Source organism: Dermacentor albipictus, chromosome 1 (assembly GCF_038994185.2).
Source record: "Dermacentor albipictus isolate Rhodes 1998 colony chromosome 1, USDA_Dalb.pri_finalv2, whole genome shotgun sequence".
Classification (NCBI taxonomy): domain Eukaryota; kingdom Metazoa; phylum Arthropoda; class Arachnida; order Ixodida; family Ixodidae; genus Dermacentor; species Dermacentor albipictus.
Genome location: NC_091821.1, coordinates 367,225,440 through 367,250,175, shown reverse-complemented (window position 1 = coordinate 367,250,175; position 24,736 = coordinate 367,225,440). Strand labels below are relative to the sequence as shown.

The window sequence follows — 24,736 nt, the reverse complement described above, 5'->3', positions numbered from 1 at the left end:
GTGCGCGCGCGCGCGCGCGTCGCGGGTTCGATTTCGCCCTGCACCAGTAAGTTCTGTAGGACTCCGTAAGCAATAATGTGTGCCGATCCTGCTGATAGTGTAGAAAGGGTCCAAGCGCAATGGCACATACGCATGTGGACACCGGGTGGTGAGCTCCGGGACCTTTAACGCGCCCTTGAACTACTACCCTGTCACGCCTGGGTCCCAAACAGGTCCCAGGCACAAGGGTAAGAACAGAGATGTTTTTTCGAATGTTAAAAATATAACGGTAAGACAAAAATTAAATGTAAATGTAAACAGAAAATGACACAAGTGTTTATTGTTCAAGGTATGGTGTCCATACGGCTAATGATGCGTCACGTTGTGATGGTCGGATCTTAGCCTAAAAGGCCGACCCACGTAGGCCATGTCTACGTTCGCACCGCCCTCTCCTTTTCGGCCCCAAGTGCTTGCGTATCTAGTTTCCTTCCGCTCACCCGTGGTGGCGGTGCCGTCGAAACGTCACGTGTCTATAATATCCACCGACTCCTCGGGGCGGCGATTGCATTCTCGTCTCTATTGCTGCCGTCGCTCTTCGCAGGCGCGTTGCTCCTCCAGAGTCCGGGCTATATGTATACGCGAATATGATGGAATTAATATAATAACAGAGGTAATACGAGAATGTGTGTGCGTGCCTATCGTGATCACCGATCAGTGCAATAAATGTGTTCGTACATTTCTTCAAAATTGTCACGTGCTAAAAAGGTTCATTGGTAATCCACCTTCACAGGGTGTAATGGCTAATTATTTTCTTGTTTTTTGTCATTAAAGAGTGGCACGTACCCAATAACCCAAGTTGGCGTTAGAGATGTTAATTGAAGAGCGGCACATATCCAAGGGCACATATCAAAGACAATAGAAGTTCGATCTTTCTTCATGATTAAAAGCGAAAAACGAGCTCTTGAGCTCCATTTGAACTGCCTTCTGTATGCGACGCGCTCCTCCGCCAGGCAACTGTACCGTGCAGAAAAGCAAACCTCTCAGTTGTTTGGGAAATACAGGCGCGCGCATCAGCTAAGAAGCGAGCGCAACGATAGTACAAGTTCGATGTTTCTTCGCGATGAAAAGCAAAAAAAAAAAAGACAATCTTTTGAGTTCCGCTTGAACTGCCTTCTGTATGCGACGCGCTCCTCCGCCAGGCAACTGTACCGTGCAGAAAAGCAAACCTCTCAGTTGTTTGGGAAATACAGGCGCGCACATCAGCTAAGAAGCGAGCGCAACGATCGTACAAGTTCGATGTTTCTTCGCGATGAAAAGCAAAAAAAAAAAGACAATCTTTTGAATCCCGCTTGAACTGCCTTTTGTATGCGACGCGCTCCTCCATCAAGCAACTGTACTATGCAGAAAAGCAAACCTCTCAGTGGTTTGGGAAATACAGGCGCGCGCATCAGCTAAGAAGCGAGCCCTACGATAGTATAAGTTCGATCTTTCTTCGCGATGAAAAGAAAAAACGAGCTCTTGAGCTCCACTTGAACTGCCTTCTGTATGCGACGCGCTCCTCCACCAGGCAACTGTACTATGCAGAAAAGCAAACTTCTCAGTGGTTTGGGAAATACAGGCGCGCGCATCAGCTAAGAAGCGAGCGCAAAGACAGTAGAAGTTCGATCTTTCTTCACGATTAAAAGCGAAAAACGAGCTCTTGAGCTCCATTTGAACTGCCGTCTGTATGCGACGCGCTCCTCCACCAGGCAACTGTACCGTGCAGAAAAGCAAACCTCTCAGTTGTTTGGGAAATACAGGCGCGCACATCAGCTAAGAAGCGAGCGCAACGATCGTACAAGTTCGATGTTTCTTCGCGATGAAAAGCAAAAAAAAAGACAATCTTTTGAATCCCGCTTGAACTGCCTTTTGTATGCGACGCGCTCCTCCATCAAGCAACTGTACTATGCAGAAAAGCAAACCTCTCAGTGGTTTGGGAAATACAGGCGCGCGCATCAGCTAAGAAGCGAGCCCTACGATAGTATAAGTTCGATCTTTCTTCGCGATGAAAAGAAAAAACGAGCTCTTGAGCTCCACTTGAACTGCCTTCTGTATGCGACGCGCTCCTCCACCAGGCAACTGTACTATGCAGAAAAGCAAACTTCTCAGTGGTTTGGGAAATACAGGCGCGCGCATCAGCTAAGAAGCGAGCGCAAAGACAGTAGAAGTTCGATCTTTCTTCACGATTAAAAGCGAAAAACGAGCTCTTGAGCTCCATTTGAACTGCCGTCTGTATGCGACGCGCTCCTCCACCAGGCAACTGTACCGTGCAGAAAAGCAAACCTCTCAGTGGTTTGGGAAATACAGGCGCGCGCATCAGCTAAGAAGCGAGCGCAAAGACAGCACAAGTTCGATCTTTCTTCACGATGAAAAGCGAAAAACGAGCTCTTGGGCTCCGCTTGAACTGTCTTTTGTATGCGACGCGCTCCTCCATCAGGCAACTGTACTGTGCAGGAAAGCAAACCTCTCAGTGGTTCGGGAAATACAGGCACGTGCACCAGCTAAGAAATGAGCGCAGCGACAGTAGAAGTTCGATCTTTTTTCACCGTGAAAAGAGAAAAACAACTTCTTGGACTCCGCCTGAACTTCCTCTGTATGCGACGCGCTCCTCCATCAGGTAACCGTACCGTGCAGGATAGCAATCTGCTCAGTGGTTTCCGAAATACAGGCGCGCGCATCAGATAAGAAATGAGCGCAAAGACAGTAGAAGTTTTTTCTTCACGATGAAAAACGAAAAACAAGCTCTTGGGCACCGCTTGAACTGCCTTCTGTATGCGACGCGCTCCGCCACGAGGCAACTGTGCAGTATAGAAAAGCAGACCTTTCAGGGGCCTGGGGAATGCGGGGGCGCGCAACGACACTGAAATCGGACGATGGCTAGTCTATCGTAGCTGTTCCCTTGGACGCATATATCTGGCCGCTCTAAGTAACATATGCATTGCGGACTTTTCTTTAGAAATGGCGACTCGCTGCGATCTACGCAGGCGTGCACACCGCGAGTCACAGACACGTATATACGTTAAAGATTTTCTGTATTCAATAAAGCCCCGCGGCTTATTCATAAGTTTTCGTTTGCAAGCGAAGTGTTCTAATATTGCACCACGACAACATTTTAAAGCGAAGTTTTCTTTCCCTCTTCCTGCGACTTTCCCACCACTGCTGCTGCTGTGTGGCACACCGCGTCGAGCGGGAGGGGGAGGGGGGTCAGAGCGTGTGTATACACGACAGGAACGCGGCAGAGAAGAAAGGCTACGCGAGAAACTCGTTTAGACCTTTGCGGCGCGTGGAATGTGCACAATGCCCTCTGGAGCTCCCTGGGCGTCTCCACATTAGCCTCTTGACAGCTGTAAATATCTGTGACACCCCTCAAAAGCATTGCAGGAATTGCAGCGCTTATTTTTCTACTAATGTGCAAGTCCAGAGGGAAGCTAGAGGGAATGGTAGGAAGGAGGGGCAGAGGAGGCAGAGAAAGGGTAAAACCGATGGCAGTCGCGAAACGAGTGCCACTCTTCACTCGCAGTTCCGGAGAGGGGGAGAGAGACGAGGAAAAATGTGATGTGAGGCGACAAATAAACGCTACTACTATAGATTCGGCAGCGTTTGCGGGCAAACGGGATAAATTTAAGTGTAAGGCACAGTACGTTCCTGCTATTGCTGAAAAATAAATACCATGCAAATTTGTCAAGCGGACAACTTACGCAGGGCGTGCAGAAGCAGAGCAGCATTAACGCGCACCGTAACGTCTAGGAAGCAGCCACACGTCAAATCAACACTTTTGTGCCCACGGCGGTAGCTTTGCGGCTATGGCATTGCTCGAGGTCGTGGGTTTGATCCTGACCGTGACAGTCGCATTTCATCATCAGCCTATTTCGGCGGGGACGAAATAATAATAAAAAAAAACGCTCGTGCACTTAGATTTAGGGCACGTTAAAGAACATCACGGTGTCAAAATTAATCTGGAGTCCGCCACTACGCCATGCCTCATAATCTGATTGTGGTTTTGGCACGTACAGTCCCATTTTTAAATAAAAATTTAATACTCCTGCCACGCTGCGATGTGCCATGTGAGGCAATCGCCTATGCCCGAATCTCGGAGGTTGTCAAGTGTGGCGGACAACAACGTCTCAAGCAAACACCTGTCCCTGTGTGTTCTGTGTACTACGCAGACAAGCAGTGGTGGCGCAGGCAAGGTAACGTTTAACATCAACTCGCCACTATCATGTTAGACTATAAACGTTGAAGGAAGTAAACATTCGCCGTCAACATCACCGCTAATTATCGTCAATCAAAGCAAACAGCAGAGAAAGCTTCGCTTACATCGGTTCCCACAGTGCATGGGATCCGCATCTTTTTCTTTGTTTTCTAATTTTCTTAGCAGACACCAGAAGAAAAAAAATGAAAGAATGTCGACTTGATGCATGTGGTAGTACTAAATAGAGTTTTAGCAGTGTTTGGTTACGCTATACGGTAAGTGCGGTATATGGCACGGTATTGCTATTCCGTGATGACCAAATACATTTTAACGGCGCGTTGCTCAATGCGTACGGTAACGTGATAATGAAGATAGCTGCTAATATTCAGGCCTTGCACAATAAAAGAACTATGAGCCAAGTGCGAAATATTAATTTTAGTGGATATTGGAGAGCTTTAGTTACTCTTTGCGAAAGTGCTGGGTTAGGCCAAATGTAGACACCAGCAACAACGCCGGCAGCTACATATTGTGACACTTGTCTTACACGTGCTTTTTTTTGTCAGCTGTTCTCGTCTAAGCAATACAAGAAAGGACTGCTTCGAGCCAGTTTAGTCGCCGCTGACACTTTATTACAGCAGATAATGTATTGTTAGCTCAATAATAACTGTGTCCCCTCTAGTTAAACTCTACACCACAAGATGGCGCCACCAACCCAAACAGGGTGTCTACCAAGTTGACATTTCTAAACTCCATGAGTTTTCCAGGTCTTCCCTGAGTGCTTTCGCAAAATTTCCTGACACAGAACTTTGTTTAATGTCAAGACGGGCTGACACCATGTCGCCTAATGCTTTCAGACTCTAGTAAGCACGTTAAAAAATAAAAAAAAACGACTTAATCCAGTTTGAATAGTAAGGAGTAGCGTTTATTTTATTCAAAAAGCAAACAGAAGGGAGTGGTCAGTAAAATGCACACCGAATAAGATATTTTCGAAGAAAATGGTAAAACCCATTGAAAACCGAGTCGAACATTCTAAAATACGAATAAAAAGTATATGAATATAGAAGCAAATATTTTCGAACATGAGCTACAGCAAGCCTATTCGCATACCGCGCGAACTTTGTCAGAAGCGAGATTCTCTCTCAACAGCTGGCAAGTCGTCAACCTCAACTGTGGTGACTATGCTAGCCACCATAGTAGTGACATGTGATGAAGAAAGATAGCAACGTTGGCGAGTTGGTTAGGACACATCGTACTTTTGGTAACATTGCAAAGGGACACGGACAAAGGGAAGAAACACGACAACACGGGTGCCCGTGTTTACGTGTTTCTTCTTTTTGTCAGTGCGCTGTTACCAAAAGTATTCTGTGTTCTGCGTACTCTCTTGAAGAGCTTATTTTGGATTGGTTAGAGGGACAACTGCATCTCGGCTTCAGCCAATACTTCGTTTTTTTGAGCTCAAGCTTCTTCAAAAAAGCGGCGGCACGCTTCCTTTCCCGTTCATTCTTCAATGCATAAGTGCTTTCTGTTCTCGTCCTCCTTGCGCTGCGCGTTCGACCCACAGACCATTTGAAGCATCCTCTTGGTTAGTCGTACAGTCAACGTCCGATTTTTCAGAATCCCTAGGGGCCGCGAAAACGTCCGAAAAATGAGGCAGTTCGAAAAAATGAATGCGCGTCTTTTACTGCCCTCAAGAGCTCAGGTCGTCACAGGCACATACGAAACAGCTCTAAAGACCTGCAAGTACACTTATTAGGCATATCGGTGCTCGTACTGTGATAGAAGATGGCGGGTGCACGCGTGAATAATCAAGGAATACATACTGCGTCCCGTGACAATTACCCCTTCTCACACTTATGCTTCACCGCAATACTTTTGCATGTGCTTCACCGTGTAACATTAGTGTAGTGAGGCAAAGCTGACTTTCGGAAACCAGCTTATGCAACGCGCCGTGCTTTTCCGAACTTCGAAGCCAATAACGAGGACCGCAAAGTGCCATTGTGTCAGTGCCATTGCTGACAGCACCAAATTCTTTCAATGAAAACACTGCATAGAACGACAAGAAGCTTGATAGCAAACGTGGAAGCAGCTATGCCTAGCGTTGCCGCGTTAGTGGCTACGGCTGCCTGTGTATCTGCGTGCGAGAGCGCCAAGTAACATGGCGGCAGTGGTGGCTTTGGTTAATGCCGTTTCAGACCTGCAGTCATGGCAAAAATTTTGGGAAATTGGGGGCGAAGGGTTCTTGCGTCTGAAATTTGAGACGTGCTTATACATTGACTCTATGGAGTACGTGGTGGTGCCGCGAAACCGTTTGAATTAGTTAAATTAAATTATGGTTTAGGGTGCGACCGTAAAGTCGGTCGTTGACTGTACACTGGCAACTCCTCCAGCTGACGACACGGCGTCAAAGACGACTCGCTACGATTCCTATATGTGACTCGAGCCAGCATTACCGCGATTCCGTTTCAATAAAATTTCAGCTGATTTTCCCTGATAGACGCACTAATTCCACGAGTTTTCCCCAAGTACTTCCAGACTATTCAAAATCCCTGAGAATTCCCAGTATTCCCGGCTGGTATAAACCATGCGAAAGCATTTTTTTGTTTTAGTTCCATTTTCATGAATCCTGGTGTTTTTCCATACGTCCCGGTATATTGCTCGTTACAAAGGGCATATTAAGTTATTATTTTTAGCAAATCTTGACAGATTGATGGCACATGGTTGATGTGGTAGTGTGTGACTATATAACTAGTGATGCTTTCTGAAAAGAAAAACTGTTGCAAATCAGCGCAATGTCCTCTTTGGTGTCCCTGTGCTGTTAATTGAACCTTAAAGTACACAAAGGCATGGCAAAGAAGGTTGGAAAAGTGTGTGTGCAACCATGTGCAGAAAGCTGCGACAAAACCACACGAAATTCAACCCCGCGATAGTCCCAGGCATCTGACCTCCATGTCGGTGGGTGTGACAGAGGGGGTACTGACGCACCCATCCTTTGAACATAAAATTTTTCCTGCTTCAATTATGTCACGTGTGACATTATCCCTGCACGAGGATTACCTATACTTTGAAGGGGATGCCATGTAGCTTGCCATTTGGCATATAAACAAACCGTCAATAAAACCAGTCTCGCTACTTTGCAGAGACATCACATTAATTAGATAGCTTCTCGGGTAAAGCTTCCACTCAGTGAAGCTTCTTTCACATAACCTGCTCTGGCATCTCATGCTGCGAGTACTTTCCTTCATAGGTACAGTATTGAATGTGTACAAGACATGAATGAACCCATAACACTAGCGTCATTATTTTATTTTACATTATGTTTGATAAACAGAGCACATTCCATTTATTCATAGCTAAAAGTGTACGTGTGGTCATTCTGCCTGGCTTAGGTGACGTGCCACAGTCACCGCCACCGACAGATCCTTCCAAGTTCTCTGGGGTTGTAACCACTTAAGAATTTCAACTCAGCTTTGCCTTCTTCTGTCCAACCTGCAAAAATCCAACAGAAATTAGGCACCGTCTATATGACTGGCAGTGGGCATTGAGCTATGTCTGCAATCATGGTGGTTCAAAGCCATGTCAAAGCCTCAGAAACTCATACACCATGTTCCACATCCTCCACCATATCTGCGAGTAACGTTTGCTAAAGCTCCCATTGCTAAGGTTTAGTAAACAAACACCCAAGAAAGTGAATGGAGGGCTATCCACTGATGTAGCTTTTATGACAGAGCATCGAAAGCATCATGCAGGGAGGCTGTGGGTCTGGCTTTTGGCAGTGACAGGTTGTCCTTCGGTCCACGTTTCATTTCCGTTTTCCCTATTAATTTTACATCTGATTTAAATACACACTTATAATTTTCACTGTGCTTTTATTTATATCGCTGTCACTAACAAATAATCGAGTCCTTTGATTCCCAATTCTTGCTAAATGCGTCAATGTATGCTTCACATCATTTGTTCCATTTCAAATTCAGCGCGCACACAAACACACACACACACACACACACACACACACACACACACACACACACACACACACACACACACACACACACACACACACACACACTTCTTTTATCCTGATAGCACTTTGGTCTCCAAAGAAAGCAAGCCCTTTAATGGATATGATTAAGGTACTCAGCATAAAGAACACTTAGAAGCAGTGACGTGGCTAATTTTCAGAACTTTAGTGTATACCATGCATTACTGCAGCAACACTTCAGCCCATCTCAAGTTGAACATTTAAGACAATTTTCACTCACCAAATTCTATAGTAGCAGTGTACATAAGGTTATCTGTAATTGCTAATATTATTATGATTATTACCGAATATTTACTGATTAACTTGAAGTAATAACTTAAGAGGGCACAAATTGTAAAAGTCTGCCCCAGTACTCAAAGCATAACCTTCTGCTAGCAACTATGTGTGTGCTTTGCACTAGTTTCCACAAATTCTCAAAACTGCAGCAAAATGCATTACTGTCCTGGTTAATATGTTTACACACTCTGCAAAAATGCAGAGCAATTACCTGGAGCAGCAATACATTTGACTGAGTTCGTATTTCTCAAAGCTGGTGCTAGAGGCAAAGTTTCTTGAAAAAAGCGTTGTGCTTTGAATATGTTGTTTGCCGGACACTGTTACGTTTCGCCTACGACGCGCGGTAAAGCCAGCGCGGATACAACGTACGCCGGAGCTTCGTTCCAAGCGGCGGACATTTTGGCCCGTTCGGAGCGGCCGCGACGCATTCCCCGCCGAGCGCGTCCCGGCATGTTCAGTGCCACGTGTCTTTGTGTGTGCGTGTGTGTGTGTGTGCCCACGCTTGTCAAAGCGCGGCAGCCGGGGAGAGGAGCTCCCCCAGTGTGAAGCGAGGAGGTCTGACCGGCGCCGGCCCGTCTGATGCGTCACCTCCTTGTTCCAACGTGTCTATCAGTCCGTCTGTCGCCGCTGTCACGTGACGTAGTCCCGTGACCTTCCCTCTTGCTCTCAACTACGAGAGTATAAGAGCAGCTGCCCCCGGACGCCAGGAGAGAGGCTCCGATTTCTGCTGTTGAGTAACGTGCTCTCCCGTCTCTCTACTTCGGTCGACCTGACCGCCCGCTCTTTGCGATGCTAGAATAAACAAGTTGTTCTGTTAGCAGTCGCCTCATGCTTTGCTGGGACCTTCGGATGCTTCCAGTGTGCCCCAGGCCGCCAGGCCAACGCTACCCTTGGGGCTTGCGACCCAGTTGCAATAACGGGCGTCAGCACTGAGATTCCAACAGCCGGTGCCATCGGTGCGGATCAAACAACACCCACCCCCTCCATCTCCCGAACTTTTGCATGACTGTCACTACACACACCAAATCAGGCAACTCGGATCATGAGTGGCAAATACCCCACCCCTCTGCAGCCTAGCTGCCAAGCGTTTCTATTGTCCCTGGCTAAATGTGTCCACATCTTTTTCCCTAGGTTCCAGCAAAAGTACAAACTGGACAAACTGGTTTGGGCCAACCATCACTGTAGCATATCAGTACAAAGCAAAAGAAGCGGGAGAAACAGCAGCACTACTCCCATCCTCATTTGTGCAGTGCTATGACACTTTAAGGTTCTTTAAAGGGGCCCTGAACCAATTTTTATCAAAGGGAAGAAAGGCATTTGAAGTGAAAATAGGCTATTTCAGAAATATTTTGCCGCAAGAAGTACTTGAGCATAATAGTTCTGTGGTAACGCGCAAGGTGGAGAGAGGTAATTAATAAAGGGAGAATGAGACATTCACCCAATCGTAGCAATTGCTACAAAGAAAACCCATACGGGTTCCTCGAAAGAAATGCCTTGCAGTTCAAGAAAAATTCGTCCTGGTCCAGGACTCGAACCCGGGACCACCACCTTTCCGGGGCAACCACTCTACCATCTGAGCTAACCAGGCAGCTAGCAGATGGTAGGGGGAAGTCGAATTCGACTTCCGGAAAGACGGTAATGTCGGGTTCGTGTCCCAGACCAGGACGAAGTTTTCTTCAACTGTGAGGCTTTTCTTCCGAGGAACCCGTATGGGTTTCCTTTGTAGCAACTGCTATGATTGGGTGGATGTCTCATTTTCCCTTTATTAAAAAATACTTCAATGCGTTCAGCAGAAACTGAGTTATTTGCAATCAAACACAGCCTCCGCTGTGCTCCCGTTCCTTTTTCAATGCCTTACACTGCAAAAGCTATGGCGCAGTGGGGCATGCCCACAACGCTCCGCCTTCTAAATGTCACCGTGCCGCGCAGTTAAAAATTTCATTTTGTATGTTAACACAGATGCCACGACTTCCACTTCTGGTGCCTATGATGCGCCAAACATAAGCCAAATTTGGTTGTCCGCTGCAAGCCGCAGTGTGCTTGGCCGGTGGACTTCTGGCGGCCGCGGTATCTACACCATGTAGCCGACCGCAGCTTGATGTCAGCTGTCGGCCAATAGTAGCCGTCGAAGGGAATAACGAAATAGTGCGTCTAGAAGAGTGAGAACAAGGCCTTTTGTTTAAAAGAGAGCGTTTGAGAGAAAGGTGACCTAGCGATCCAGTTGCGAGCTCCATGCACCACGCACACCAGCAAAACTTGGCTGAGATGTTCACAGCAGTATATGCTAATCGCCGACTATGTTACTTCACCAAGCCCACGGTGTGGTTCAGGGCCCCTTTAACTTTGTTGGTACAGCCACTCCTTACAAAGTAGCACAAGAGACAAATGCGTGCGCTTAAATGGTCCTTGAAACAATTTTAGTCATACCTAAGAGTACTGCTTAGATGTGAAGAGTAGCTCCCACAGGTCACTTATAAGAATTTTATCTCGAATAGGTGGGTAAAAATTTCCTTCCTCTCAAGCTGCTGATTTTCCCTAAACATTTATTCCGTGTGGCCGTGCTATGTCCGGCCTCCTTAGGTACAGCATTGTGCAGTGAAGAGTGTTGCTTGCTTTTGGTTTATTTAACCACATGTGTTCCCACGTCTTTTTCAAACATAGTTTTTCTCATCACTGTGGTGATGGTGGCCTCAAAATGATGCTTAAATGTAGTGCTCATGTTTTCTACAGTGGGCAGTCACTACACGCTGTAGATAGCTGCACGCACCTGCAGTGCCAGAAAGTGAACACAGTACAGTGCTGGTACCATTACTGTTTCGGCTGCAAGAAGACATCACTGTATGTATGTGCATGCCACCTACCACCGGCTGCCATCGTCACTGCACCATCATCAACTTCCTGTCGCATTCCTTCTCACCACTCGCCTCTGTTCAACTAACCTTAGCAGCCCAGCTTCTTTCTTTTTTTTTTAAGAAACTCTTTATAACAGCCCTACTCTTGCACCCCCCCCCCACACCACACACACACACACACAAAAATTCATGTGTACAGATGACAGCTGTGGCAAACAGTACACATTCTTAGGCGGAACTGCTGAGGAACTGCCCTATCGACTCAGTGCATTTGTACAAAACTATAATATCATTTCAGATTTAAGCTACCTTCTTAAGCTACACATGCAAGCAAATGAAAAGTGCAATGGGGGCCACACAGCAACGAGCTCTAGATGGTTTATGCCATCTGATTTAAACAAATGTTAGAAAAAAAAAGAGAAAGTCTTACCATTTGGGTTTTGAATATAACCACGATCAAGGTAGTAGTCAAGGCAACTTTCAATTTCCTTCTCACTGTATTTGGGCACATGAACCGGTATAAATGGCTCAAAAAACTCAAACCCCTGTTGGAATAATAAGAGTGTCTGGTTTGTTGCAGTAATCAAGATAACTTATGTTCAGCTACAGTGCAACAATAGAACAAATCCTGACAAGCAGGGCACACATCAAGTAAAATATGTATCCTTACACATTCGGCTAAAAGACTTCGAACAAAGTGAAATTTGGCCAGCTGTACATTATACCTAAATGGTTCAGTTTATCAAAATAAACTCTTATGCTGTCACATTCAATGTGATAAGCAAGGGAAGAGCAGGGAGGAATGCACCTCTAGGAAAATGCCAGCATTCAATGAATTCATGTTTTACACTATAAATATTTTCCCACAGTAAACATCATCTGTGTGCCTAAAGAGCACTGCCCAAATAGTAAAAGTGAAATACAGGGTCTGTTCTGAAAGTAGTAGGACTGGTTTTTTTTTCTTGGACGAATGGGTGGACGAGAGGCGGACTGTGCGCGAAAGGATTGGTGAAGGGGGATATTGGGAACGCTGGGAAAAATTGGCAGGCGGCTCTCGGCCATTGAAGAGAGCAGGTCGCTTGTACTGTGAACCCCTGTCGAAATGCCTCGAAATGCCACGAAGAATCATGGACCGTATGCTGGATCAGTGATACACGATCAAATTTTGTGTAAAGCTTGGTAAAATGGGCAAAGAGACTCGCGACATGATTAAGCAGGCCTACAGTGATGCTGCCATGGTAGATCAGGTGTTTTTGAGTGGCACAAGCTGTTCCGAGAAGGTAGGGAAAGCGTGGAAGATGACGACGGCTCCGGACGCCCTTCGACCAGCAAGACCAATGAAAATGTGTCGCGAGTAAAAATTTTACTGAACAGTAATCATAGGATGAGTATCAGAATGATTGCTGATGACTTGAGCATTCCTCAAACCCAAGTTTTTGAGATCATGACTGAAAACTTAGGTAGCTATGAGGAAAGTGTGCGCGAAGTTTGTGCCGCAAATGTTGTCAGAGGAGCAAAAGGCCAACCGGAAAGCGATCTGCCAGGATCTTCTTCATGTGAATGAGAACCCCGACTTTTCGTACAATGTAGTGACTGGTGACAAGATGTGGATGTTTGATTACGACCCGGAGAGCAAGTGGCAGAGCTCAGAATGGCACAGCCCTCCTTTCCCACGCTCCAAGAAAGCATGAACGAGCAAATCCATGCTCATTTGCTTTTTTGATTGACACGGAGTCATCTGCAAAGAGTTCGTACCACCTGGACAAGCAATTAATGCAGTTTTTTACGTGGAAGTCCTCAAAAGACTGTGAAAACGCATTGTTCGTGTCCATGCAGCCATCCCCAACAATTGGCGGCTGCACCATGACAATGCGTCGAGCCACACAGCATTTTGCATACTGGAGTATCTTGCCCAGTGCAAGGTGGCAACGCTGCCTCAGCCCCACTACAGCACTGTGTGTTTCTTTCCTCGTCCGTTGTCGTTTACGCGGTTACATGATGCATTCTAACTACAGCACCGACTTGGCCCCGCCAAATTTTTTTTCTAATCCCGAGAATAAAATCGACACTCAAGGGGAAGTATCACGGACTGGTAGAGGCGGTTGAACAGACCGTGACGAGGGAGCTAAACAGCATTCCGGTCCAGGCGTTCCGGGAGGCGTATGAAAACTGGAAAACTCATTGGCAGCAGTGTGTAGATGCGGAAGCGTGCTACTTTGAAAAATTTTGATCGTTTGTACTATTCTCATGAACAAAACTTTTTTCTAAAAAATGAGTCCTACTACTTTTAGAACAGACCCTGTATATAATGTTCATTCATTAGCGTCCAACATGCAAGAACATGATGTGGCAGGTTTTCAAGAAAGCTTCATTCAGTTACACCAAGATCACTCGTAACAGTTTCTGAAGGACAAACACAAATGATGACTGCAGATCGATTTCTTTTTAAGCAAAAGGAGATATGTAATTCAGAGCAAGTGCTGTGCACGCTTCATCTTGATCTGAAGGTAATTCTGTTGGTAGCTGAAACTTGCAAGTGCCTTTTCTTTTCACTTTCTTCACTTCATTAACCAATAAAATACAAAGATTAGTCTTAGTGCATAATAAATGTGGCAGGGACTTCCCAAGTTAATTTTGGGCTGACCAAATGGTAACTACTGAGGGAAGTACTGTAGACTCTCTTTAAACAGAACCTCAAGGGACCAAGGAACTTGGTTCCATTTAACAGAAGTTCCATTTACTGGGAGACATTGCAGAGAGCACTGCATGAATGCAAAATCAATCAACCGTGAGGATCTTGTTTTGTTTAAGCGGCAGTTGCGTTTAAGCGATTTCTGTTTATTGAGATTCCACTGTATTTGGAACATTTAATAAAGGATTTTAGTCTTTCCTTTGTCACAAATTGCCAAAAAGTGAGAACAAATTACTTTCAAAGCCTGCCATGATGCACGTGCAACAAATATTGTTTACAAACAGGAAGCAGCTAGCTTCAATACTCAGTTAAATGGTGCCTCATGACTGCAGAAGTGAGGAGCCATCTACTGGCTTCACAATGCCAGCAGACGACATCCTAGTGCTGTCAACACAGTGATATTGCTCTATTCTCTGTGCAAACATCAATATGCCATGTTTCACGTGGATTACATGGGCAAGAAAATGTGGAAACACAGAGGAAGCAGGTGTGACCTACCTCAAGGCCCAGAAGGTATTTCGGATAGTAACAGGGTACATTCTCATGTGTGAATCCAAGGTGCTTCAAGGACATGGCAGCCTGATCTACACTCACGACTATGGCTGCATTCCTCTGCAAGAAAGAGTAGCAGCAAAAACTCACAGCACATTTTTATTCATGTGAACATCTTATGGTGGTCTTTATGATTAATGAGGTTCTGGAATTCTGACAAGTACATACCTGCTTACCTACAAACCCTAAATTCTTAAATATCCCGCAGGCACAAAACCAGAAGGTGGGAAGAGGGATGGCACACAATTTTCGAAGGTTTTAATGAGCAACCACATGTTGTAAGCATAGTCGTCGTTAACAATTATTTACCTTTGGTTGTAGCGCACAAGCAGCAGCAAACTTGCAACAGCACAAACTGACAATCTACACACTTTTTTTTTAGATCACAGTTACTTTTTCAGTGACTTTGTTGCCAATTTTACTAGCTTCAGGAGCTTGTCCGAATAAACCTGCTCCAAGAAGGCACACACTTTCACAATCTGAAGACCTCCAAATAGCCGGACATTAACAAAGAAAACTTTTTTGCGAACAGAATTCATTTCTCGTAAAACTTGATGAAACATTAGTAAAATTATAGGACAAGCCTGTATTCATAAACTTCATGGAAAATTCAGGTGAGCTGTCAGGTATGCGAGTATGCAAGTGTCAGGTATGCATCAAAGTACTAATAACCTATAAACCAATGTGATTCTGAGAAAAGAGGATAAAAAATTTTTGCATAGCCTTAAATTATGCACTGCCTCTTAGTACCTGCAAGCATTTACGTACACTGTCCAGTGTCCACAAGCTTTTCCAAAGAACCACAATGGAGAAATTTAATTTTATCTTTCAAGTTGATCCTACACCTGTTCCCTCACCAAACCCCACAATATGATGTTACATGACGTCAAATCAGGGCCGCGAAATAATCTACAAGGACACCAGTAGAGTGCATTTATAGATGGAAAGCAGTCACGAAATTTCAGAACACTGCCTGTTATGGCACTGTCTTGGGCGCTGTCAAGCACTGTTGTCTGCTATCATCTGCATAGCAGTACAGTTACTAGGTTGTCCTATGCTTAATAAAGTTTGCATTTCTCAAAGAAGCAGATACCTTTTGAAGTTGTAAAATAACTAAAGACAGGCATCTGCTTATCGTGGACCCCCCTCTTATGGACATTAGGACCATAAGTAAATAATCGTCATACATACCCAGTCATTCTTAAGAATTTCTTTGAAATTCCTCACTATAGTCAGGTCCTTTGCTGCAATCTGGAAAGCAATATGCTGGTTAAAAACTTCATAGATCACAAGCACACAATACTTTACTGGACTTATCACATAGAGCAACCATATTGCCTGTGGCCATAGACTAACATTACAGCCGAGCCTCGTTATAATGAAGTCATACCTGACATAACAATAGCTTTGTTACATCCATTATTTGCTATAAGCACATATTCGTTATGTGCTGATATTAGCAAGAAACATTTTAGATTTACTTTGTTATATCCGTGTTCATTACAGCAAGGTTTGACTGTGAGATTGTGATGCTTAATAAAAACCAATAAAAAAAGTACCACAAACAAGTAAACGGTATCTAATGTTCGACAACATGCTTGCTTCAATGTCAGCTGCACACAGCCGCACAACAAAAAAGGGTATGAGCAGCATATGCAGCACTCACATAAGATTTATCGAGTCGACGGAGATAGGTGTCCTGCCAGAAGCTGTTGACGCCTTTGACAATGACCATGGTTTTCATCCTTAAGCGAAGAGTAAAAATATCACGATTGATGATACAACATGCCTAATATTCATTACATAAAATGCCAAAATACATGTCCCAACTTCTACTACGTCTTTTCTTGCATGCACCTAAATGTAGAAAGTGTGAAATAAGGTCTGTTGGTCAGCTGTACAATTTAAAGCAAGAAGCCAGCTGACATCACCACATCACAGAGGACTGACCTCCCAGAGTCGGTGTGCACCTTGATCTCTTGCAGGAGAGCAGCCATACAGCTGCATGCGTGCTTCATGCGTTCAACCCCCTGTGCATGTGTACATATTGTTTGTCATGTGACGGCCAAGTACAATGCACGTGCAAGACTTGTACAATGAATACCCACATGATCCACTATGTTTGTCAACGGTTCTCCCTTCTGTGTAGCTTCTCGTTCAGACCAGTTGTAGGTCTGTGTGGTGGTCAGCTGCACAAAAGGAGGGAGGTTATCAGATGTCTGAAGACATTCACTTTAATGTTATTTGTCACAATTTGTAACGACGAAAGTGAGGTAAAAACTGTAGATTTAGCGGGACACTAAAGTGAAACACTAATTCTGCTTACACTACACTTATTGTTTCAACACACAATTTTTTGTTAATTTCATGGTAAGAGGTTTATTGAAAAAGAGAAATTTAAGGATAAAGGTCTACTTCTTAACTTCACATCAAATCCCCAGCGCTGGTACTTCAATGTGACATTGTGGGTTTCAAATAATTTTCAAATTTTTGTTGTTGTGCCTCAACAAACGTTCTTGAAGCTTGCCAAGTTCAGCCCCTGGCGCCTTTAAAGTACAATGTACTCCATATCTGCCTATGTATAATTAACTGGGCCCGAGCAGGTGCCGTCGAAATCCATGGCATCACGGCAGGATGGTGCAGCAACTTCAAGGCGACGGCACCACACATCTTTCAGTTTCACTTCGTTCCTGGCTTATCAAGCATCTTCTCACAGTAATAGGGTCTTTTATGATATTGTAGAAGGGTAAATTACCAACATTTCTCAACTAAGTTTTCTCTTGTGTCCCTTCCCTTTAAGCAGCTTCACTGGCCACACCTGTAAGACGCTGGATGTGTCGAAACTGTAGTATGTCTTGCACGTATTTCTTTTCTTTTTTTCTAGTTTCGGAGATAGGTCAGGGCAGCATAGTTTTTAACACAACAAATAGAAAACAAAAGCTGTTCTGACTCAGACCATTACAATGACCAAGTTGACATGCAAAAGCAGTGTCACTTGGACATGGTAACACGCTTTTTCAAAGCTTAATGTTGAGCTCACGCGCAGAAGTGATACCAACGGTAAACCAGCAGTTTGGTTGAAAACAGTGCGGTTCTGCATATGCAACAGTCACTGTGCCCAGGTGCTGCGACAGCATTGTAAAACAGAATAAAAGAACAGCAAAAAAAAAAATTCACGTACGTTCAGCTCTTTCAGCCGTGCAGCATTGAGGACTCGAAAATTCTGCATCCAGACGGCTGCGTCAATCGGCGAGTCCATCAGAGCTTCATCACTTGCATTCTGGGCATTGTCCTTTGGCCTTTTGACCCAATGGGCAGCTGCAGAGAAACAGCCCAATACAGGAATACTCTCCCAGATGAATTCCTGCCACCAACACACACACACACACACACACACACACACACACACGCACGCACACACACACACATGCTGAGCATAGCTCTGCAAGGAGTGGTTTAACAAAGGTTTAACTTTGCAAGAGCAAGTCACTCTTTCTTTGTGTGTTTTTTTTCACACACACTAACTGACAGTGTGCCAAATCAACCCTAGTAGTATCACTGCTGCCAGAGCCCTATATGGCACCCTAGTCACATTGTGCACTTTCGACTGTGAGATGTACCGAAACAGCTATAAGACAAATTACAAGTTATTTCTACGACCAATGTACACTACACTGTACTAATGACAATATCAAGCCAACTCTTGCTATAATCACGTACTGTTTATAACTCAGCATTACAAGTACGGCACATCTGCGCTACAGAGAAAATTAGTGAGGCAAACTACAAAGAAGCACTTAATTATAAAGCAAAACATTTAAACATAATGCGTAAAGCGACTGTTGTATACAACATATGAAAGCTTGTTTTGTATACAACAAAAGACTAACTAGAGAAATAGGAAATGGGAGCATTATGTGATGCAATTACTTTTCCATTACTACAAAAATGTAATGATTGTTTTTTTATCGAGATGTATTGTGTGTTGGCCACTTCCATTTTTACTTTTCACTATTACTATGTAACTCCTTTCTAGTTCCTCTTGTGGTTTTTTTCTTGCGATATCCTCTCCACATACACACACACTTAAACACTACTCCTTCCCAAACTTGTGAGGACCAGTGAATGCCAAAAGATTATAACGAAAAAAAAAAAAACTAGAAAAGCTCACGTCTCAAGTACTAGTGCTTATATCCAGTAAAACGGTACCACAATGGGTTCACTTATCTCCACCTTCAATGATGAACCACAAGTAATCCTTTCATACATACATTAAATGCAAGGTATGCCAACATCAAGCAGAATACTCACCCCACTCTTTCGAAACAATAATCCAGTTGTTCACCGCTGCATAGTGCAACAGATGAGCCTGTGTGAGTGCTTTCCCACAGCCCATTTGGCCATCTTGAAGATGCTGTCAAGGCTTTTTTTTTTTCCAGCTTGGCAGCTTACTTGAAATACCTCAAACTTCTCTTAATGCATGTCTCAAACACTAATGAATTTCTTCTAAAAGAAACATAAAAGAAAATAAAACAGTAATCTGAACAAATTAAATAATTTACTATTGCTTTCTGCATGCAGCTTCAGTACATCACAAAAAAACAAAAAAAATCCATGTCCCGCAACTTTATGTGCAACAGAGCTGCTAATACAGGTTCAAGTCAAAATGCAACAATCATGCAATTCTTGTTATCAGATTATGTTAAATGTCATTTCAATAGGCCAGCATCTTTGTGGTACTTTCCACGGTCTCCAACTGGCCAGTTTTCAACCAGCACTTCCGCTCTGAAAATTATAGGTATAGGGGAGGCACTGTACAGCGACATAGGTTGTTAGGCGATTGAAGTGCAGATTACTATGTAGTTTTGAAAATGAATGATTTACCTTTCACAAGTTACAGTCATCTATATATTAACCTTCTGCATTAGCTTATGCTAAAAATTATGCCCTTATTTTAATGCACACCCCAACTTCAGTCAATCATTAAAAACTTCACTTAGAATATAACAGAAAAAAAAAACATCTTTGCAACTTCATCAGGAAACAGTTATAGTTTCTATCTTTATCTTCAATTTATCTTCCACCAATCTGCCTGAGGAGAACTGTTAAGTCAGTGAATTGTGCTCATATTACAAGATTTGGAAAGACAGATGAACAGATAGCATGAGAAGAGAATTTAGGCACCAGTGGTGTTTGAGCAAAAAGAGAAAGGCGCTACAGAAGCGATTATTGTTACAAGTACGCCCTACATCTAGATAAATACCAGTGACTTTTCTTATAAAGGTCCTTGGGGACAATACTGCCATAGACATCAGACGATGCGTGCCAATGAAGTACAAGAGTCTGTAGTGTGAAAACTATGACAAAGATATTACTCTTATGCACACTTAAGGCAAAAAGTCAGACCCCACCCCCCTTCCTCCCTCACTTGCCCTTTCAAGCTGTATGCCAGAAAGGATGTGCCATCATGTTTCAGTCCTTAGATGATCATTTTAACAACTTTAAGAGTTAAAAAAAAAACTAAAACCTTTTTGAGGTGCTGTAGCATCTCAGTCAAGTGAACTATGCAAGGATGTATGCTAGTGCATTACCACAGCTTTCGACATGTTCATTAAGGAGACAACACTAAAACATAATGGTGTTTTACAGTGCCGAGGGAATACACAGGTGGGAAAAAAATTTTCACAATCTGCAATCGCAAGACAAATTGAATTCTTGTGCCCTCTGACAATGAAAGTGCTTAGTGTCGAGGCATGGCACTGCACATGTGCACATTTAGCGATTGTGTGTGCGCCAATGGTGCAACATCGGGCACTTTCTTCAATTGAGGGCACAAGAATTCAGTTTGGCATGCGAGTGCAGATTCTGCAAAATTTGGTTCCCACATATACATACACACTTAAATGCATATGACAAAGAAATTTTGCATTTAATATTTTAAGTTGGCATGTGGTAATTCTGCAGTGTATTGTCTAGTAAAGAGCTGCAACCACAAGTGGAGCATTGCCTATTGTTCGAGCATGAGTAAAGCACATCAAATTTGATCGCACTGTTACATGAAGTTGGTTAGCTGGCAAATACAATCCACAGGCAAGACTTCTTCTTCTTTTTTTTATTTGTTATACTGCACTGCGTAACAGTTATCCGACCTTTAACAACCAAGTACAGGGGTGTATAAATGCGTACTGATTCTACCACAGCTCCCATAATGTTGCACAGCTAGCACTGTGAATAGGCATTCATGTCACATTAAACTGATTGACTGACCTCTAGCTTATTTATGGTCACTGTGTAAGCCATGACTTGGACAACAAGGTGCTCACGTCGTCATGCAAATACTTCCTGTTCTATATCCCTCTGGAGCTTGTACCTCAAATCCTAGTACTACTAGCACGCTAGTACTGCAGTGCACAAAAAAATGAAATGATACAGACAGCACTTTCCCTTCGTTCACTGAAATACCACATGTGGATACAAAGCATGATCCTTAGGGCCGGGAGTGAATAGTCGTATGACTCGATGTACGACTTAACTTCAAGAAATGGCTGCCGCACCATGATGGACATCTCTGCAAACATTTCACTCTGAAATTAGGGCAAAACAAAAGTTAGAACAAGGTCTGCACTATGGTCATTTAACCAAGGTCTCCTTATCTTCGAAATGAAAAATAGTACTTCACACACAGGGACAGCATTGTCATGCACAAGAAATGTAGAGCGCACAACATTTTTGTTTTGGGGCTCTGAAAGATACAAGTTTTGAATGATGCACGCAAGCACAGACAATAATTCAGCCACAAGTTAGGCACATTTCATCTAATAAATAGGGCACTTTTCCGTACATACGCATTTCCGTACAGGAATAGGAAATACGCATTTCCGGACACAGCAGTGAGGCTACCGGCAACTTTTTTTAATATAATGTCCAGATTAACAACGTGCTGTTGAAAGTACGACTTTTCGCTTTTATTTACAACTTGCTGCCATTACAAGTTTCCTTCTCCACCTATCTCTCTTTCTTTTTTTCTTTTTATGTCCGATTGGCCCAACATACATAAACTAAACTAAACCCGTCTACCTGCACCCCCCTCCCCTTTTTTTTTAATTCCTACAGCCGAGCTCTTCAGCCTTCGTATCCTTAATTGTACCCCTGCTTCTTTCATGTTACCTTCGTTTGCGAAGTCGGCACGTCGTGTGCGCTTTCCAGAGTACCACGCATCAAGAGTCTTTGTACGCGCATTGTATGTATGCACAAAGTTCTTACCAACACCTGAAACTTCTTCGGCACCTTGTAAACTTCGAAAAATGATTTCTGTACATGTTCAGGAACTGTGTAGAACTTCGCTTCGTGATCGATGGTGTGATTTGTCTGCAAGAAAGCGCAAGCGTGTCATCACTGTCCAGCAAAAAATGCTGCGCATAATGCAGCCTTACAGGATTGGACTCCAATGTTCTGAAGTGAGGAAAATTATTTTCAGGAGCAACAGCGACTTGAGTCGCAAGACATTTTGCGCACAAACGCGCATGTCTCCCTGGTTTCGACCGAAGCAGCAAGCCTTCAAAGAGAGAAAAAGAAGAAAAGAACATGCCGCGTAAACTCGCGGCCGCAATGAATTACGGCGCTTTGTCGGTGAAATGACGGGAAAAATTATTGATTTGATTTCACAGAGACTCACGGCTGATTTTCAGAGCCATGCTGCTTGCAGAGCGCCGCCACCTTGCCGGCACTACAGACCCATGCGACCTCTACTATTGGGTTTCTTGGTGTCATTGTTTTTTTATATCTTCTGAGTATTATTTTTCTCAATTAGGAAGTTGTTTTTATTTTAATTTCTGAGCTTTGAAGTATTTATATGGATTATTTTTGTTCTCGCTTTGGTTTTTTGAGTTTTAGGAGTTCCTGTTCCGGTTCCATTTTCTGCGTGCACTGTGATTTGTGGCCGTTCTGGCCGTGATAGGAGTGCGAACTGCAGGGCTGAAGGTTTTTCTTTGGCGATTGGTAAATCACGTTCTGACAAACCATGCTCGCCAACGCTATTTCTCGACTGCCCTTGAATGTCCTTCGCGTGACTGAATCTCCGGTTGCTCAATGCTTGGTGAGAAACACAATAAGGACAGCACATTCTCTCGCCCTTGTGAGTACCTCTTGTGCCGGCATGCCGGCGCTAAATCGCCTCTTTCGGGAACCACGGGACGTCGCCGGTCGCATTTGGGAAAGCCGACGTTACGCGGGGCACAGCCACTGGCAAAACATCCGTCACATCAAGGCGGCCAAAGACGCACATAAGATGTCCATGACGGACAAGTACATGCGCATCATCGAAGTCGCTGTGAAAGCCGGCGGTGGGAGCACAGATCCGAAGCTAAACCGCGCGCTGGCGAATGCGATCGAGAATGCGAAGAAAACACAGGTCGTATCCAACGCGAGCATCGAGCAAGCGATACGGCGGGGAGCAGGCATTGACAAGCCGAAAAACCTGAAGAGCGCAAACTATGAAATCGTTATGGAGCATGGTGTGCTGCTTGTTCTAGACGTCGAGACGGGAAATATAAGCAAATTCGGGAACGAACTGAAGCAGATCCTCAAGAAGCACACGTGCAGACAAGCGCGAGGTGTCAAGGAACAGTTCCAGCAAAAGGGCTTCGTGCGGGTCTCGGGTCGGGAGGACGGCGGCACCTTGGACCCCGATACTGCTCTTGAGGTGGGCATCGAGCACGGCGCCGAAGACGTGGTCGAGATCGACGGCGAGTCCAAGATGTGCGAGTTCCTGTGCCACCCTAACGACTATTTCGCCCTTTCCAAAGCGCTGACCTCCAACGGCTACGTGATAGCCGAGTGCGGCCTGAAGTTCGTACCCCATGTACCCATCACTGTCCCCGAAGAACACTTGGAAGTAGTTGTTAAACTTTGCGACGAGCTTGAGGGACACTCCGACATCGTCGCGGTTCACACTAACATCGCGTAGCCTTTGTAATGAAAGATGAATCTTAAGTATGATGCAATCTAGGAAAACTGGTTTGCAAGGAAGATGTGTACATAAAGCTGCTACTCATTTCATGAAGAGCAGTGTGCTGTGTTGTTGCGTGCCACCTCCTGGGTACACTTACACGTCACGGAAGAATCGCCCATCTTGATCTTATTTAATTATTTGTGCCTCAATTACTATAAGCAGAGGCTATCACAAGGATTCTGCCATAAGTTATGGGCCAGTGTTCGATTAAAAACGTGGGCTTGTTACACGCTCGTTATACTATTCATCTACATTAAGGGGCCATAGTTTCCGTAGAGAAGCAATATCCATAATTATGCAGTAGGTGATTGTGTGGAAAGAACAAGCGTGACTAGGGAGAAATACACTGTAGCTCAAATGATTGCTGCATCTGACTACGTTAATACCTGTTCAGTCTTGTCCAACTGTGCTGTAATATCTAAACTATTATTTCATAACATGCTGTGCTGTAATCAACTGCCTCAGCTACACAGGTTTTGCTTTGAAATGTAATGTTTTATTCTAGAAAGCATACCACAACAGGACTGCAGTAAATGCAGAGAGCATTGTGGTCTGCAGCAACATGCCATCTTAAGCTTCTTGAAATGCTACAAAATTTTTTACAGTCTATGAAAGTAGGAGCACCCTTACATGTATTTCGATGCTTGTCACTTTAAACTTGCACATGCCTTTCACATAGTGCCAGCAGGCAAGTTTTGTGATGTGCTAATAAAGAAGGCCTCAACTAGGCAACCGCAAACACTCGAAAATATTTGTGCTGCCGCTAACATTGGTAGCCTCTCCCTTAACGGTGTTTACATCTTCTTGTTAATTATTTTGCTTGTCAGTATGATTACGAGATTGCTAGGGTAACAGCTCCTAGCCATTTTTCTTAACTTCTAGCTTTAAACAACTTAGCTATGCATGCAGTATAGTTGATCTGCCTTTCTGGTTCACTGTACAAGAAGATTAAAATAAGATGGTTGCTCATGTTTAGTAAAATTGTGCTTGTGTCATAGGCACTAGCTGCACAGTTTCTCGTAACTTTTGTGAGAAACTGTCAGCACCAGAAGCAGAATACACTTGATGGCAACGGGCATCAGAATAAAAGATGTCTTGCACCTGT

At 44.2% G+C, this 24,736-nt stretch overlaps 2 protein-coding genes across 2 annotated transcripts; one reads left to right on the top strand and one right to left on the bottom strand.

Annotated features, from left to right (window-relative positions):
* Positions 1-7,484: 7,484 nt before the first annotated feature.
* mRpS29 (mitochondrial ribosomal protein S29) lies at positions 7,485-22,391 on the bottom strand. Its single transcript, XM_065438555.1, has 13 exons — positions 22,297-22,391; positions 22,055-22,176; positions 21,885-21,989; positions 21,097-21,205; positions 18,933-19,025; positions 17,803-17,939; positions 16,730-16,810; positions 16,572-16,651; positions 16,288-16,366; positions 15,813-15,872; positions 14,568-14,681; positions 11,808-11,922; positions 7,485-7,696 (listed from the first exon to the last, which is right to left on the bottom strand). The coding sequence occupies exons 1-13, from the start codon at positions 22,313-22,315 to the stop codon at positions 7,611-7,613; spliced, it is 1,200 nt and encodes a 399-aa protein (XP_065294627.1). The 5' UTR covers positions 22,316-22,391; the 3' UTR covers positions 7,485-7,610.
* A 194-nt stretch (positions 22,392-22,585) lies between these two features.
* On the top strand, positions 22,586-23,858 carry LOC135906932 (probable transcriptional regulatory protein OEOE_0768). The gene has a single exon (XM_065438557.2). It carries the CDS (start codon positions 22,642-22,644, stop codon positions 23,584-23,586), a length of 945 nt encoding a protein of 314 aa, XP_065294629.1. The 5' UTR covers positions 22,586-22,641; the 3' UTR covers positions 23,587-23,858.
* The last annotated feature ends 878 nt before the right edge of the window (positions 23,859-24,736 follow it).

Bases quoted from the DNA above. Each gene is read 5' to 3' on its own strand.
- mRpS29 (XM_065438555.1), bottom strand. The intron at 21,206-21,884 runs GTAAGAACTTTG...CCCTAATTTCAG, and splicing joins CGAAGAAGTTTCAGGTGTTG to AGTGAAATGTTTGCAGAGAT. The intron at 16,652-16,729 runs GTGGGTATTCAT...ACACATGCACAG, and splicing joins TGACAAACATAGTGGATCAT to GGGGTTGAACGCATGAAGCA.
- LOC135906932 (XM_065438557.2), top strand. From the start codon at position 22,642: ATGCTCGCCAACGCTATTTCTCGACTGCCCTTGAATGTCCTTCGCGTG.